Here is a 17,129-nt window from a genome sequence, read left to right as displayed (position 1 = left end):
GAGATAGAACTTGTCTTTGAAAACTTATGGAGTTTTGTGTATCTGTTGATTTGTTCTCTTTTCAATGTTAGATTTTTAACCACCTTAAAGGAAACATCTTTTTTATATGAGCCCCTAAGTAAAAGTCAAGTATCCTTTGTTTTTGATAATACTTCTTGGGACACCTGAGCTCTTCTGGAAGGGCATAAAATGCAGTTTGGCTGCTTAAAAAGTTTTGATACTTCTCAGCAACCACATTAGCATTGATAGATTCTCTCATGTCTGAATTTTTAGTATTAATGGTAAATATTTAGCAATATTCACTAATTAGACATTCTCACTAATTTGGGAATATTTAATATGTAGAAATACTAATACTTATCTTTGTTTAAAGCCAAGTTTTAATGTTTTAATCTATCAATTAGAATTTCATTAAACATTAAACAATCAGTATTCCCTATTCTATTTGGACAACTAATACACCAAATCTTAAGGATTTATCAAACTAAATGTCTCTATTTATTGATCAGTTACAAACCTAAGCTCTTTGAACATCTCTTGACAATCAGAAATGTAATATATTATTCTTAAAAATCAACTAAAATCTATTATATTAGAGACACCATTGACAAGTTTGAGGTGTTTACAAAACTGATCAGTAAATTTATAATAATTTGCTTTTCAAATGTATTACTATTAATACATTAATAAGCTATAAACTCAGTTTCTTCTTTATAGTTCTGTTTCTGGAACTGTAAAAAGGATGGTAAAACTGGTGTTTAAGAAAAACAAATGCCCTCATCTTCCTGCTGCATCAGCACTTATAATAAAGTGATTATAACAGTTTTCCTCAAAATAAACATGACATAGTGGGGTATATCCTTTATACATTTTGTTTTCCCCCCTTCTAGAAATATATGGGATAGCTGAGGAGGTATTTGGTCAAGAGGGAATTACCTCATTTATGGGTGTATGTTTTAAGTCTTTAGACTTATTCAACATATTCTGAGCTTGCAGACTTCTTCTCTGGGCTCTGGCTTCTCAATCACCTGAGCTCTGGCTTCTCTCCCCTGGATTTAAGGCCTCTCCTTTGGTCCTAGATACCTCTCTTTTCTCCTGAACTCTTCCCCATTGTACTCTGGCTTCTTAATCCTCTAGGCAACTCTGCTTAGCCCTGGCTCCTCCTCCCAGGGGTCCCTGGCTCCTCCAGCCTTAAAATCTGCTGCTTTTACTGGGCTCTCTTATACTTTCCCTGTGAACTGGATCTGTTCCAGGACTTTTTAGTTTCTCCACCTCATCAGCTCCATCTATTCCCCTTGGACTCCCAGACTCTTCCCCTGAGATCTGACTCCTGCTCCAGGGTTTCTTAACAATACTCCCAGGCTTCTGACCTCCTGGGCTCCCAAGGCTTTCCTTAGAATCTGTCACCTCCTTCAGGGATTTCTTACGCACAAGTCTTCCAAGCCCCTCCTTCATGCTCTAACTCCTCCCTTGCTCTTGCAAGTTCTCTCCGTGAGCTCTGTCTCCCAGGGTACCACAAACTCCCTTGCGGTCTCAGGCCCCTCCTCTAGTCTTTACTTCCTCTCCTATGTTTTCAGTACACTGAAGTGGGCATAAACGGAATCTCATTTGAGCCTCATAATGAGCCCCATTTTGCATACAGTAAAACTGAGGCTTAGAGAAGTGACATCACTGGCTCAAGATTACATGTTAAATTGTAGAGCAGTTATTCAAATCCTGCTTTAATTCTAGAACCCGTATTTTCATCCACACATTAAATAGATACCAATTAGAAAGAGAACTATATTCCGGGACTGTGTTAAGCATTTTGCTAAAGTAGGCATTATTGTCACCATTTTACTTTGAGGAAACCAAAAACTAAGATCAAAGATCTAGTAAATGGCAGAACAAGGACTGGAATGAGAATTCTTCTGAATTCAAAGTTGGCATTCTTAACCACTATTTCACTCTATATGCCCATAATGTAGATGATAACACTGAGGCTTAGAGATGATCAGGAACTTAGTCAACATCAAAGTTTGTAGCGGGGTAAAATTAATGGACTTTCTCTGCTTCTCATATTGATGCTAAATAAATAAAAGTCCACGTGTGCCAGACACTCTCCCTCAAAGACCCTCTAAGCCAGGGAAAGGAAATATTAGCCAGAAAGAAAAAGAGTGCTAGGACAGACATTTTTCTACCAAAAGTTGATTAGATACTGTCCCCTGCCCTCCAAAGGATGTACCCCACTAACCAAAAATCTGTCCCCCTTAGGACAAAGGGTATCTGTTTTCTCTGGCCACTTGCCAGGGGATTCTAGGCTTGAGGAGAAAGAGAAGCCAGAATATTTGTTGCAAACAAGAAATATCACTTTATTCAGTATACACTTGCAGCTTTCTGTAGCCAAATGAAGACAAGTCCTTATCTAACTCCACCTCAAAGTGGGGAACAAGTAAAGAGGCTTAAAATCTGTGACCCAGGCTCATTTTCCAGTAGGATCCCAAAGTCCTAATACGAGGCCAAATCAGGGAGTAGGAGTAGGGATGCTGAGTAGCTTCTCAATATGATTAGGATTGACTTGTGGTAGGCTTTTCCAGGCAAGTTCTAGGAAGCCATACTGGGCAATGCCCACAGGTTGCATAGCATGCACCCTGTTCTGCCCAGGGAGGGGTACCACATCCTGGAACTTGAGGGGACCTGCAGGGGCACGGGAACTACCACAAAACAGGTGGTAGAACAGCCGCTCACCATGTGCCAGCTCCTTGGTCTTTGGGTCCTTTTTGTAGATGGGCTCTTGAGGATGGAGTTTCTCTCTCTGCAGCAGCTCTAGTAGAAGCCTCTGGATTTGGGGGGACTTAAGTTGGTACAGGTCCATGAGATGATAGAACTGTTCCATCCAAACAGCGCTGTCTTTTCTGTATCGCTGCTGCAGCATCCGCAAGACATGGTACAGTGCCACAGATGTCTCCCATAGAGGCACCTCTTCCATTACTTTAGAAATGGGCTGTGTCTTCTTCTCCAACTTGGGTATGTGGGGGAGCCTTCCCTGACCCTTAAAAGCCCTGAGGTCCTTCTGAAACATTAGTGCTAGGGTTTGTTTGTCCACAGAGGCATGGGCATCTGTGAAAATGTCTCTTGAGATGGGATAAAAATGTCGCATCTCCATCTCTTTGAGAGCATTGGATAACTGTTGTACTCTCACACTCCTGTAAGGTTCTCCTAAAAGATGCCAATCTGTAGCCTTTGGGACTTGAATCCTCTTGGTGGTTGATGGTAACACTGGGGAAGGAATGGGCAGTGCTTTCTTCTTTGCCTTGGGAAATTTGGGGATCTCACCCCTTCTCAAGGCTGGGAAGTCCTTCTGGAATATCAAGGCCAGGGATTTTTTATCCACAGAAGGATAGACAGATGCAGGAACATCCCTTCTGACTGAAGAAAGGTGCTTTATCTCCTTGACAGCAGTGGGTAACAGTTGTGCCTGCTTCTTCCTGTAAGACTCAGCTAAGAGATGCCACCTGAGAGCCTGCAGGGTTTGAGACCTCTCGGTAGCTGCTGGTAACACTGGTTAAGGAAAAAAAAACGCCCCAACCGGTTCTCTTTTTCTTTTCTCCTAATTGGAGGGATCACTTTTAAGTGCACTGGACTCAAAACATCCTTACAAGATTGTAATGTATCAGTGTGACTTAACTCTAGGTTCTGCCTGAGGTGTTTAGCAATGACCTTAAGATTGGTCAGACGTATCCATTTCATGTATCCCTTTGAAGTAAAGTTTCTGAGGAGCTGGCTCAGTCGATGGAAACTGTCCCTGGAAAGGTGCTCTCCTGCTTCCAGCCTTATTAAGGCATTGTTAATCCAATCCTCATCGGAGAAGCTTACTTCTGAGTAGGCTGGCTTTTGGTATCTCTTAGCTGGCATTTCAGGTGAAGAGGCAAGGGATGGGCCAGTGGCTGGGGCTGGACCCTGGCCCTTAGTTTTCTCCATCACATAATCATGATGCTGCAAGAACCACTTCCTCCAGTCATCTTTAAGTCCATATCTAGGTTTCTGTGGTTCCATGATAATATCAGATGATTGGAACTCTGGCTTATAGAGACCTTCCGGGATCTGGGTCTCTAAGCCTGTTTCCATAGCTTGTAAAAACATATCCCTGGCTTTCTCCAAGAGTACATTTTGTTGTCTTCCCAATGAACTTGTCATGGGGTGTACTCCAAGAAGTTGACTGTCCTGTTTTTCTTCTAAATCTAAATGATCCTCTAAGACTTTCAAGGGCGTTCCCTCTTTTCCCAGGGCCTCCTGGAATGGCATTTGGGAGGGGCTCTTCCTAACTGTTGGCCACATAACCTTGTCCATAAGTCTGGAGTCTCTCTTTCCATCAAGAAATCTCTCTTTCTTAAAAGGTATTTCCCTTCTAACTGTACCCTTCCTTTCTTTAGCAAGATCCTCACCTTCTGTCACTAGCTTGGACAGGCGCACTTCTTCCTTTGAGAGCTCTACTTTCAATACTCTCTCCTCTTCTAAGAGCATTGCCTCCGTAAGTCTGCTCTCCTTTTCCTTACTTGGGCTCTCCACATCCTTGTGCCTTTCCTGTTTCTCCTTCTCTTTTTTCTCCATCTTCTCTATTTCCTCCTCCTCTTCCTCACTCAGGCTCTCCTCCTCCTCTTCCTCCTCCTCCTCACTAAGGAGCTCCTTCTCTTCCTCGTTCAAGCTCTCCTCCTCCTCCTCCTCACTAAGGAGCTCCTCTTCCTCACTCAGGCTCTCCTCCTCCTCCTCACTGAGAAGCTCCTTCTCTTCCTCACTCAGGCTCTCCTCCTCCTCGCTAAGGAGCTCCTTCTCTTCCTCATTTGGGCCCTCTTTTTTCTTCTTACTCAGCCTTTCTTTCTCCTTAATCAACATCTTTTCCTTTTTCCTTTTTAGGGTCCTTTTGGGGGATGATTTCTCTTCCTCAGTTATTTGTATCTCTTCCAAAGGCACTGTACTCACTTCTCTAATTACTCCAGCTGGGATCCTAAACAGTTGACTCTCTTTCATTCTGACATTTTTTGCCCTGGAACTAGCCTCTTTCTCTTCAGAACTAATCTGTTTTTCCATATCCAGTTTCCTCACTGCCTGTATTCTTTCCTCTTTGGTTATTTTCTTTTTTCCCTTGGCAACATCACTCTCCTGGATCCTAATGTCATAGGCCAATTTCCTCTTTTCCTGGGTCAATTTATCCTCTTTCATTTCTTTCTCTTCTTGGGTTATTTTTTTCTGTCTCTTACTTATGCCAGCTCCTTCCTTGGCTATTGCCTTTTCTTTCTCAGCAATATGACTCTCTTTCTTGGCCAGTTCACTATCTTTTGGGGTCAGTCTCTTTTCCTCTATTTCCTTGGCCTGTTCCTCTTTTTCCTGCAAGTGTTTCTCCATTTCACCAGCCTGTTCCTCCTCTTCTAGGGACAATTCTTCTTCCCAGGCCTGTTGTGGTTTTTGCTCAACCTCTTTCTCCTCTTTCTGGGACCATTTCTCATCTTTTCCACTCCATATTCTTTTTTCCGGGGCTAGTTTCTCCTTTTGTAGGGCTACTTTCTCTTTTTCCCGGGTCCATTGTTTTCTTTCCTCAATTGCTTTTTCATCTTTCCCAATTTGTTTCTTCTGTTTTTTAGCTTGTTTCTCTTTTTCCATGGCCTGTTTCTCTTCTTCTGGGGATCCTTTCTCAATTTCTTCCATTATTTTCTCCTCTTCTGGGACCAGTTTCATTTTTTCTCTGGGCTGTTGTTTTTTTTCCTCAGCTTCTTGCTTCACTTTTTGAGCCAACTTCTCCTCTTTCTGATCCCATCTCTTTTCTTCCTCGGCCCACTTTCTTCCTTTCCGGGACTGTTTCTCTTTCTGTGACCATTTCTGTATTTCCCTAGCCTGTTCCTCCTTTTCTAGGTCCATATCCTCTTTTTCCCAGGCTTTTTGTATCTTTTTCTTAGTTGCTGTATCCTCTTTCTGCACCTTTCTGTCTTTTTTCCAAGCCTTTCTTGCCTTTCCCCAGGGCTGTTTATCTTCTTGTGACAATTTCTCCAGTTCTCCAAACTTTTCATCCTCTTCTAGGTCCAGGTTCTTTCTTTTCCAGGCTACCTGTTTATTCTTCTTGGCCTCTTTCTCCTCTTTCTGAGCCTGTCTCTTTTTTTGTTCTTGTTTCTCCTTTTCATCTTGTTCCCCAACCTGTTTTTTCTTTTCTTGGATTTTTTTCTTTTTATGGGCCTGTTTTCCCTCTTTTCCCAATGATTTCTTCCTTTTTCTGGCCAATATACTCTCTGGCTCTGCCAAGCTCTTTCTTTCTAATACCTGTTTTCTCTCTTCCCCAGACAATCCTTCCTCTTCTCTAAATAAATGATCGTGGGCCAATTTCCCCAGTTTCCAGGCGTCTTCAGTAACATGTTTCTCCTTTCCCTGGATGTGTTTCTTCTGTTTGTGAGACCGTTTCTTCCTTTCTCCAACTTGTTTCTCTCTGTCCAGGATTTGCTCTGCCTCTTCCCAGGCCATTTCCTCTTCTGTCTCAGCCAGTTCCTCCTCTTCCTCACTCAGCTCCTCCTCTTCTTGGGCCTGCATAATCTTTTCCCAGTCCAACCTTCCCCTTTCCAGGGTTGGCTTCCTCATTTTCCAGATCCATTTCTTTCCTTTCCTTAGTAGTTTCCTCTCTTTTCCAGTCAGTCTCTTTTCTTCTAGGGCTAACCTCTGCTCTTCAATAGTCAATTTCTTGTGTGGAGAAGCAAGTATTTCTTCTTCCCAAGCCATTTTTTCTTCTGAATGGGTCAGTTTCTTATCATCTTTGGTCAGTTTCTCCTTTCTTTGCATTAATTTTTTCTCTTGTGTTGTCAGTTTCTTTTTTTCCTCAGCTATCTTCACTTCTTGCTTGGCCAGTTTTGTCACATTTTTTTTAAATTTCCTTTTCTCTAAGACTAGGTGATCTTCTAAGAAAGCAACTTTCTGTTTCTTGACTTCTCCAGAAAATTCCTCGTCATCCTTTAACACTTTTCTATCCTCTTGTTCTCTGGATACTTCTGTCCCTTTCTCCTTAACAGCCTTTTTCGCCACTTTTCCTTTTATGGTGTGTTGCTTCTCTAGTTCTGATGAGAATGAACTTGACTCCTTTAAAAGGGGGCGTATCTCTTGGAAGAGATCCCAGCTGGGCTGTCGGTCAGCAAGCATCACCCGAGCAAGGTCCACTAATTCTTTACCCAGATCCCTTAACATTCCTGGATGGGAACTTGCTGTCCTTGAGGTGACAAGACAGCAAATGTCATCCCTCCAAGACCTGGTTTCTGCTGCGCGTCCAGGGGTCCCAGCCAAACCACGGCTCCTCTTACCCAGTTTCTTCTCTGTATCTTCTTCTTTCTCAGAAACGTGTCTGACTTTTTCCTTGGACTCTTCTGTAGTTGCCTCTGAAATATCCTTCAAATCTTGTTTCTCTTTCCTCTGCACATCTGCTCTTCTACGGCTTGTTTTCAATGCCTTTTTCCAAACACTTTTTATGTGTTTGTATCTTTCCACCTTAGGGATCACCTCTCCATAATCTTTTGTGCTACGTTGATCTATGGCTTCCATGTCCTCTGAGGCCCCCAGGGCTTTTGGGACCTCCATGGCCTCTGTGGCCCCCAGGGCTTCTGGGACCTCCATGGCTTCTATAGCTTCCAGCATGACCTCCTTTGTTTCAGCATCATCCTGGGATTTGACTGGACTGAAAGTGCTTAGTGGTAGCTCTGGCTCTAAGGCAACATCCTGAGTTTGAAATTGCCCTGATTTCCTGGCCTCTCTTTGTTCACCTGCATCCTCTGAAGGCACTGACACAGAACCAGAGTTTCCCAATTTTGTCTTTCTGTGCTTCCTGGCAACTGTCAGATTCTCTTTAACTGCAGAAACATTGAGAGAAAAATAGTTAAGAAAAACACCGAGGTCCTGAGTGAGTGTGAATTAGAGTGTAATATCTAACTCAGTGAACTGCCATAAGAGATATAAAGGCAAAGGGGACTGAGGCTTAGTAATATAGAAAGGCTTGCTGTTTCATCCCAGCTTCCATATTCTAAAGAAATAAGACCTTGTATTTGTTGTGGGGTAGATCTTTCTCAGGAAGGTTACTTTCTGTGAATAAGATTCTCCCACTTAACTCTGTTCCCAACAGTATCCTTTTATATATCTTGGGCTTATTAGCCCTGCCTTTTGGGTCTCTAAAGTTGGCCCCAAACATGCCCCATACATCACCCCATACATACGAAGCTTTCTGCCCTTTGCTCGAAAATGTCTCTTTCTTCTCTTCAGTTTGGTGATCTTTATAGGTTCTGACAAAGGTGTGAGTATTTCTTCAGAAGGGACCTCAAGTTCATCATCCCATGACATATCAAAAGAAAAAGTGGTTTGTCTTTATGTGGCAAGGTCAGGTTTTCATTTAACATGTGTTCCACGTGAGTAAGCAGGCACTGGATATCTGTAGCTTGAATGCCCAGCAGCTGACCCAGAGAGACTTCCCCAATAATTTCCTGCCTACAAAAGTCAAGGGAAAAGAAGGACAATACTGAGCTAGTGATAGAACAAAATTCAAGAAAATAAAAAGAAAAAAGAAGTTACAATGGAAGAGGCAAGGATGAAGCAGTAATTTAGAACAGAATAAGCTGAAGTGAAATATGGATAAAGAAGAAGGAATGAGGAACAGCAAGGAATGGAGGACAGACATACCTCATTTTATCGTGCTTTGCTTTATTGCACTTTGGATACTGCATTTTTTACAAATGGAAGGTTTGTAACAACTCTGCATAGAGTAATTCTATCGGCATCATTTTTCCAACAGCATGGCTCACTTCTTGTCTCTGTGTCACATTTTGGTAATTCTCACAATATTTCAAATTCTTCCATTATCATTTTATCGGTTATAATGATATGTGATCTTTGATGTTACTATTGTAATTGTTTTGAGGTGCCACCAACTTCACCCATATAAGATGAGAAACTTAAATGTGTGTATTGTCACTGCTCCACCAACCGGCCATTCCTCCATCTCTCTCCCTCTCCTTAGGCCTCCCTATTCTCTGAGATACAACAATATTAAGTTTAGACCAATTAAGAACCCTACAGTGGTCTCTAAGTGTTCAAGTGAAACGAAGAAGTGAATGTTTCTCACTTTAAATCAAAAGCTAGAAATGATTAAACTTAGAGGGGAAGTCATGTCCAAAGCTGACACAGGCTGAAAGCTAGGCCTCTTGTGCTAAACAGTTAGCCAAGTTGTGAATGCAAAGGAAACATTCGTGAAGAAAATTAAAAGTGCTACTCCAGTGAACACATGATAATAAGAAAGCAAAACAACCTTATTGTTGATATGGAGAAACTTTTAGTTGTCTGGATAGATCAAACCAGCCACAACATTCCGTTAAGCCAAAGCTTAATCCAGAGCAAGGCCCTAACTCTCCTCAATTCTATGAAGGCTGAGAGAGTGAGGAAGCTGCAGAAGAAAAGCTAGCAGAGGTTGGTTCATGAGGTTTAAGGAAAGAAGCCATCTCCATAACATAAAAGTGCAAGGTGAAGCAGCAAGTGCTGATAGAGAAGCTACAACAAGTGATCCAAAAGATCTAGCTAAGATAATTGATGAAGGTGTCTACAAAAACAACAGATTCTCTTTTTTGTTATTGAGAGAGGGTGCCAAGGCTGGAGTGCAGTGACATGATCCTAGCTCACTGAGTCCTCCAAATCCTGGGCTCAAGTGATCCTCCTGCCTCAACCTCCCAAGTAGCTAGGACTACAGGCAGGTGCCACAATGCCCACCTAATTTTTTTACTTTTTGTAGAGACAGGGTTTCACTATGTTGCTCAGGCTAGTCTCAAACTCCTTTCTTCAAGCAGTCCTCCAACCTTGGCCTCCCAAAGTGCTGGGATCACAGGTGTGAGCCACTGTGCCCAGCCTAAAAAACAGATTTTCAATGGAGATGAAACCACCTTCTACTTGAAGAAGATGCCATCTAGGACTTTCATAGCTACACATGGTAAATCAACAGCTGGCTTCAAAGCTTCAAAGGACAGGCTGACTCTCTTATAAGGGACTAATACAGCTAGTGACTTTAAGTTCAAGCCAGTGCTCACTTACCATTCTGAAAATCCTAGGCCCCTTAAGAATAAGACTAAATCTACTCTGCATTTGCTCTATAAATGGAACAACAAAGCCTGAATGACAGCACATCTGTTTACAGTATGGTTTACTGAACATTTTAAGACTACCTACTGCATAGAAAAAAGATTCCTTTCAAAATATCACTGCTCATTGAAATCAATGCATCTGGTCACCCAAGAGTTCAGATAGAGATGTAAAAGGAGATTAATGTTGTCATGCCTGCTAACACAATATCCATTCTGCAGCCCGTGGATCAAGGTGTGATTTCAACTTTCAAGTCTTACTACTTTAAAAATACATTTCGTGTGGGTATAGTTTCCACAGATAGTGATTCTTCTGATGGATCTCGGCAAAGAGAATTGAAAACCTTCTGGAAAGGATTCACCATTCTAGATGCCATTAAGAATATTCACGATTCATGGGAGGAGGTCAAAATACCAACATTAACAGAAATTTGGAAGGAGTTGATTCCAACCTTCACGTATGAATTTGAGGGATTTGAGAATTCATTGGAGGAAGTAACTGCAAGATGTAGTAGAAACAGCAAGAGAACCAGAAGTGGAGCCTGAGGATGTGATTAAATTGCTACAATCTAATGATAAAAGTTGAATGGATGAACAGTTGCTTTTTATGGATGAGCAAAGAAAGTGGTTTCTTGAGATGGAATCTACTCCTGGTAAAGATGCTTTGAACATTGTTGAAATGACAACAAAGGGTTTGGAATCTTACATAAACTTAGTTGATAAAGCAGAGGTGGAGTTTGAGAGGATTGACTCCAATTTTAAAAGAAGTTCTGTGCAATGCTATCAAACAGCATTGCATGCTACAGAGAAATCTGTCGTGAAAGGAAGAGTCAATTGATGTGGCAAACTTCATTGTTTTCTTAAGAAATTGACACAGCCATCCCAACCTCCAGTAACCACCCTTATCAGTCAGCAGCCATCAACATCGAGGCAAGACCCTCCACCAGCAAAAAGATTAGGACTGGCTGAAGGCTGAGATGATCATTAGCACTTTTTAGCAATAAAGTAGTTTTAATTAAGGTATGTGCATTTTTTTAGACATAATGCTATTGCACACTTAATAGACTACAATATAAAGTAAATATAGCGTTTATTTGCACTGGAAAACCAAAAATTTCATGACTTACTTTACTGAAATATTTGTTTTATTACGATGTTCTGGAAACAACCATACAATGTCTCCAAAGTATACCTGTAGTCAGGGTGACACATGATGCTTCTTTGATTGGGGGATTTGTGAACTTGTGTCTTGAGGAATCTTAAGGAAGTGAGGATATGATGGAAAGATAAGCTCGTCAGTGTTCAGCAGAAAAGGGATAGGTGCTGGGGGAAAGAGCAAATAGAAACAAAGAACAAAGGGCAAGAAAAAGAATTTTTAAAAGGTTGTGGAAAAGGGGAAGAAGCAGTCAGATTCTGGAGCCTAGGATATAGAAGAAACCAGAAAATGGGAAGTTCGCCATGCAACTTACTGCATTTTCTGGAGAGTATCCTGTTTCTTCAGCAGGTGTGTTAACATGGTCTTGGTTTGGATGCCTGTGACTCTTACCATAAGGTATAAGACCTTACTCCGCACATTCTTATCACTGTCCATCAATCCCATAGCCAGTGGAATAGCAAAATGATGGCTCATGAGGCCTAGCCTGTCCAGCATCTCCCAGGCTAGCTCACGGATACATGGATTGGAATGGGTTCTATCGTCCAGGAGGCGACGGGCAGTCTCAGAGCGCAACCCTGGAGATATTTGGTAAGAGGCAAAAATTTGTGCCAGGACACTAAAATATTTCTTGTATTCCTCTACAGAGCAGTAAATTGTGAGGTTGAGGATGGCCTCTATTAAATGATTCATAAGGCTTTCACTAAATTTTCTTCCCATCCAATTTTGGTTTGTCATGCTTTCAATAATACTAAAGGAAGTTCTTTTCTGCTTCTTGAGTTTATCCCTCCATTTACTCACTGAGATTTTCTCTTCCACTAGAGCCATAGGGAACAGTGCCTGGGATCTTGAGAGTTCAATCATACCCCAGTCCTTATCTTGGTAGGGTGTATACAAATCACAGTTTAGGAAGATTGGGGTACTGTTGGGCCAAAGGCGGGTGCGGATCACTGAGTTGGGGATGTAGCCATCAGGAGCCAAGGGCCATTGTTGCCCTTGACCAAAGAAACCCCGTAATATACAGTAGGCATTTAATCCATCCCAGCCAGCCAGCCTTAACTGAGCAGGAACCACGTGTGGGGGACGATCATGCTTAGAGTCAAGAGTAGACAAATCAATATCCTTATCCTCCAAAAATTGCAATTTGGTTCTCTCTTGAGTCACGGGGGACATATGTCTCCCTTCCTCTACAACATGGGGCACAGTATTATCAAAGGCAATGACCCGTTTGTTAACAAGGGTCTCCAGCCCCGCTAATTCTTGCAGCCCTTGTCCAAGGTAGACAAATTTGGGTACAAACACTATTTCAAACATAAAGAAGAAGCTAGGCAGGAAGGGTTTAGGAACTTCTGGTATTTCATCTGTATTGTTTAGGACACGTAGCTGAATCAGCTCAACTGGAGGGAGCAATTCTAAGCAGGACACCATGTAGATACTCTGGTTGAAAGTCAACAGTAGGTCGCCCCGATTATTGGCAAAGCAGAGTGGGCCAAAATGCAATGCTGAGTCCAACTCAGTTACAAGTCTGCCATGGAAGTCCCAGATCCGTACTGAACCATCAACACCCCCTGTGACAAAAAGTTTCAGGGAAAGGCAGACATCAAATGATGCAATAGCACACTCATGCAGGCGTTTTGTCTCTCTAAACATAGAGCTTTGTTTTGATTCTGAAGATGTCAGAAAGTCTTCATAGTGCCAGAGACACCAGCAGTCGTTCTCAGCGATGGCGCCTATGGAACCTGGCAAGAGTATCACATGTTTTAGAGGACATCTGCAGAGAATTTTGCTGAGAGGTTGTAGGACTACCTTGTTGCCTTGAAGCACAGCCTCTGTCAGGTGTACAATGTTATCCGTGCCATAGGAACAGAGCAAGGAGTTTTCCTGGGGACCTTCCAGGGTAGACAATGCCAATACTGTCCCAGAGTGAACAGTCTTCTCTGTTCGGGCACAACTATAGGGGGAGAGGATTCTCACAATGCCACTGTCATGCCCACAGAACATCAATCCTTCTAGGCCTATATACAAATGGGACTTCGCATAGGCCAGGCATCTTACTGTATCTGTGGGGTTTGCTGAAGTGCACACAAGATACTTGGCTGTGCAAGGAGAACGCGTTGCATCAAACACCAGCACCTCCGAACTGCCTGTTGCCACAAAGAGCTCTTCTCTGTCTGAATCATAGGCCCAAGCCACAGCCTTATCCATGATAAGTAGAGGCCAGGTGATAACCAGGAGATCCCCGGTTACTGGAGACAGGAAGCGCAATAAACCATCCTCAGTGGCACACAGGATCCGAGTCCAATTACGGCCACAGTAGACCCGTTGGACCTGCTGGGGAGTAGAACCACAGACATGGAAGAGGCTATAAAAGTAGGGCAGGTGGTGCAATGAGAAGGTATAGGCTGTCTGGCAGAAAAAAGTGGTGCTATCAATAAACTGCAGTTTCTGTAGATCCTCCTCAATATATAGCTGTCGCAGCAAGTTCCCAGAAGTGAGACTCCACTCCCTCACTAGACCTTCACTGCCTGCTGTTAGTAAGGTGTGGATGTCTGGCCGGCTGTGGATACATATCACAGATGAGGAGTGAGCCTGGAAGCTGTGCAGGAAGTTACCTTGATCTAAACCCCAAGCATGGATCTCTCCGGCCCTGTTGCCAGCATAGAAACTGCCCTGAGACACACAAGTAAAGGAGCAAGTGATGGAAGAGCCACTGGCTATGGGAGTGAACTTCTTTACTTCTTCCAGCTTGCCCTGACCCTGGTGGGTGAAGACCCTCACTGTATTCTCACACAGAACCAGCAGGGAGCCCTGTGGGCCATTCAGGGAAAAGCCCTGTACAAGCTCATGACCAGCCATAGGCACTGTTTGAGCCACCTGGAGGTCCCTGCCCTTTGGTAAGATAAACCAGGTAACCACAGCCCCCAAGGTACCAGATAGCAGCATGTCGGCTTTTGAGTCATAGCAGAGGCAGCTGATGGAGAAATGACAGGGCACTGTACCCAGAGATGTGAATGCTCGACGGTGATCTCCAAAGAGCTGCAGCCGCATGTCACCACAGTAGGCAATTAACATGTGGTAGGACCCTGTGTGGACCATTGCTTGAATGGGTGGCACTTGATTTAACATGTGAAACTTCATCTTCTCTATCATTACTTTCATCTTTTTATCTTTTTTCTGTATCCAAAGTACTCCCTAGAAGAAGATGAGAGATGAAACCCTGATCATGGAGGCAGATCATCTTCCAAAAGTGTGGGGCGGTAGGGTGGGGCTGAATATTCAAATCCCTGTTCCCACTTATGGGACTAAGGAAAGACTGGACAGCTTGATTTTTAGGAGTTTCCTAATACAGTAGTCCCCCTTTATCACATGGCTTTGCTTTCTGTGATTTCAGTTACCCACATGGTCAACTGCAGTCCAAAAATATTAAATGGAAAATTCCAGAAATAATTCATAAGTTTTAAATTGCATGCCATTCTGAGTAGCATGATCAAGTCTCACGCAGTCCAATTCTGTCCTGCCCAGGACTTGAATCATCCCTTTGTCCAGCATACCCACACTGTATACGCTACCCATCTGTTAGTCACTTATGCCATCTCGGTTATCAGTTTAACTATCACAGTATCTGTGCTTGTGTTCGAGTGACCCTTATTTTACTCAATAATGGCCCTAAAGCACAAGACTAGTGATGCTGGCAATTCAGATATGACAAAGAGAAGCCGTAAAGTGCTTCCTTTAAATGAAAAGTGGAAAACTCTCAACTTAGTAAGGAAAAGAAAAAAAACTGTATTCTGAGCTTGCTTAGATCTATGGTAAGAACATTTCTTCTATCCTTGAAATTGTGAAGAAGGAAAAAGACATTTGTACTAGTTTTGCTATCATACCTCAAACTACAAAAGTTATGGCCACAGTGCTTGATAAGTGCTTAGTTAAGATGGAAAAAAAATTAAATTTGTGGGTGGAAAGACATGAACAGAAACATGTTCTGACTGATGACAATCAAGTTTGGTACTATCTGCAGTTTCAGGCATCCACTGTGGGTCTTGAAACATATCCGCCATGGCTATGGGGGAACTAGGAGTTGGGCATGTGATCAAGGCCCTTTTCTTGGCCTTCAGCTTACTTTGTGGGGAAAATGCATTCTCTGGGGCTGATAACTAGAGATGAAAAAGGATCACTGCATTCAGGCCAAATTAGGATTTGGAGATGGGCTAAAATGATCTAATACAGAGTCATCCCTATCATTGTAAAATGCAGGCATTTAGGTATGATGCATGGAAATTGGATTAAGAAGGGGGCGGGGAATGAAGTAGCTTTACCTGCATTTGTGTTCCATATGGTTCCATCCAGTTTAAGGAGATGAAATAGTTGACACTAACGGAGTAAAAGCAAATAAAAGGCTTGTTCTCGGGATGGTGAGAGTCCTCATACAGATTCTCAGGCCAGTCACTCAGTACAACCACATCATTCTCTGGTTCTGCATCAGTCTGAGAAAGAAGAGGGACCTGAGCTAAGACACCTGAGTCCCATTCACACATTCATTTAGTAAATATTTATGGAGCGATTAGTGGACATTTTTTTTAGCTAATCAATATTCATTCACCATACTACCAGAAAGTATTATTTGGGAAGTCATCCCTCTCTCACCCTCAATTTGCAACAGAATACATCCTCATTCACCAAAGTATGTTCTAGGCTTTCTTAACCAAGTTTCCATAAGAAAAGTAAGCCCTAATGTCCTAATATATCCATTCTACATAATGAATTAATTTCTTAGTCATCTAGAATGCTACTAGTTATGTAAAATTGAAAGAAATGAGAAGATAGCCCCTCGAATCATTTTCTGTGTTCCATGGTTCAGATAAGGAACTACAGTTGAGAAAGGCTGATAGGTTCTATGAAAGACACTGAGGCTACGGTGCTGAGCAAAGCAGACATGGCCTTGGCCCTTAAGAAGATGAGTCCAGTGCAAAAAACAGATATTAAACAAATAACTGAGTATACAAAATAAATAAATACTCGGAAAGAAAGGAATCAATTCTGTATGAGTATTACAAAGGAACCCAACCTTGGCAAATATCTATACCTGTCACAGTTGGAACAACTCTTCAAAGTTCCTGCCTACATCCAAAGGACCACTTCTGTTACACACGCAAGATATACTGCCTATGGGAAATTGATACTTCATAGACGTAATAGAATGCCTACCATGTCGGACAGCTAGACCCTGTGGCAGGCACTTCCATCGTTATTCTTAAGTGTATCCAAGGTAAATGTGTGCTATTCACACATTCACACAGGGAGTAAGCTGTGTGTCAGCTCTAACATTCTGTATTCTTCCTGTGTGTGTGTGTGTTTGTGTATCTATCAAGGGAAATAAATACCTTTTGAAATGTTACACAGTAGAATATTTACAATACACACTACCTTCCAGTGACATAGTGTATGTGTGTAACGTATGTACATGAGCTCCTCGTACCGATCAGCCAAAACTAAGACTCATGAAGTTTACTTTTGGGGTCCCCCTTCTCAGCAGATACTTGTGCTATACCTGCCTCCTGAACAGTGCTCCATGAATTTAACTCTCCAAGTTTATCTGCATCAGAATTTGTACTCTGACCACCTAAGTTGGAAAGTATTATAAAATACTAAATTAAACTGAAGTATGAAAATTTGTTTACTTACGATGCCCATCATGCCTGCTTCCTGCATACACAAAGGATTTGAGAATATAATGAAGCCAATATCTGCAATTCAGAATCTCTCTTCTCATTTCTGTATTTCTTATTTTCAGATCTCAAGAGCTTGCTTCCAACACCCACTGTCACTGCTGATTCAGTGGCAGTAACAGAGTTGAGAAA

The 17,129-nt window shown here is 42.3% G+C and overlaps 1 protein-coding gene across 1 annotated transcript in view; it reads right to left on the bottom strand.

Moving 5' to 3' along the window:
• Window positions 1-2,503: 2,503 nt before the first annotated feature.
• Window positions 2,504-17,129, bottom strand: part of LOC105820498 (WD repeat-containing protein 87-like) — a 19,393-nt gene continuing 4,767 nt past the window's right edge. Inside the window, exons 2-8 of the mRNA XM_012656981.1 lie at window positions 15,588-15,642; window positions 11,685-14,463; window positions 6,289-7,853; window positions 5,911-6,002; window positions 4,960-5,815; window positions 3,639-4,641; window positions 2,504-3,540 (exon numbers count right to left, since the gene is read on the bottom strand). Coding sequence (XP_012512435.1) covers window positions 2,504-3,540; window positions 3,639-4,641; window positions 4,960-5,815; window positions 5,911-6,002; window positions 6,289-7,853; window positions 11,685-14,463; window positions 15,588-15,642 — 7,387 coding nt within the window. The remainder of the gene's footprint in view (window positions 3,541-3,638; window positions 4,642-4,959; window positions 5,816-5,910; window positions 6,003-6,288; window positions 7,854-11,684; window positions 14,464-15,587; window positions 15,643-17,129) is intronic.

Source organism: Propithecus coquereli, unplaced genomic scaffold (assembly GCF_000956105.1).
Source record: "Propithecus coquereli isolate 6110/MARCELLA unplaced genomic scaffold, Pcoq_1.0 Scaffold53, whole genome shotgun sequence".
Classification (NCBI taxonomy): domain Eukaryota; kingdom Metazoa; phylum Chordata; class Mammalia; order Primates; family Indriidae; genus Propithecus; species Propithecus coquereli.
The sequence above is the reverse complement of the archived record's forward strand: the minus strand, read 5'-3'. Positions and strand labels throughout refer to the sequence as shown.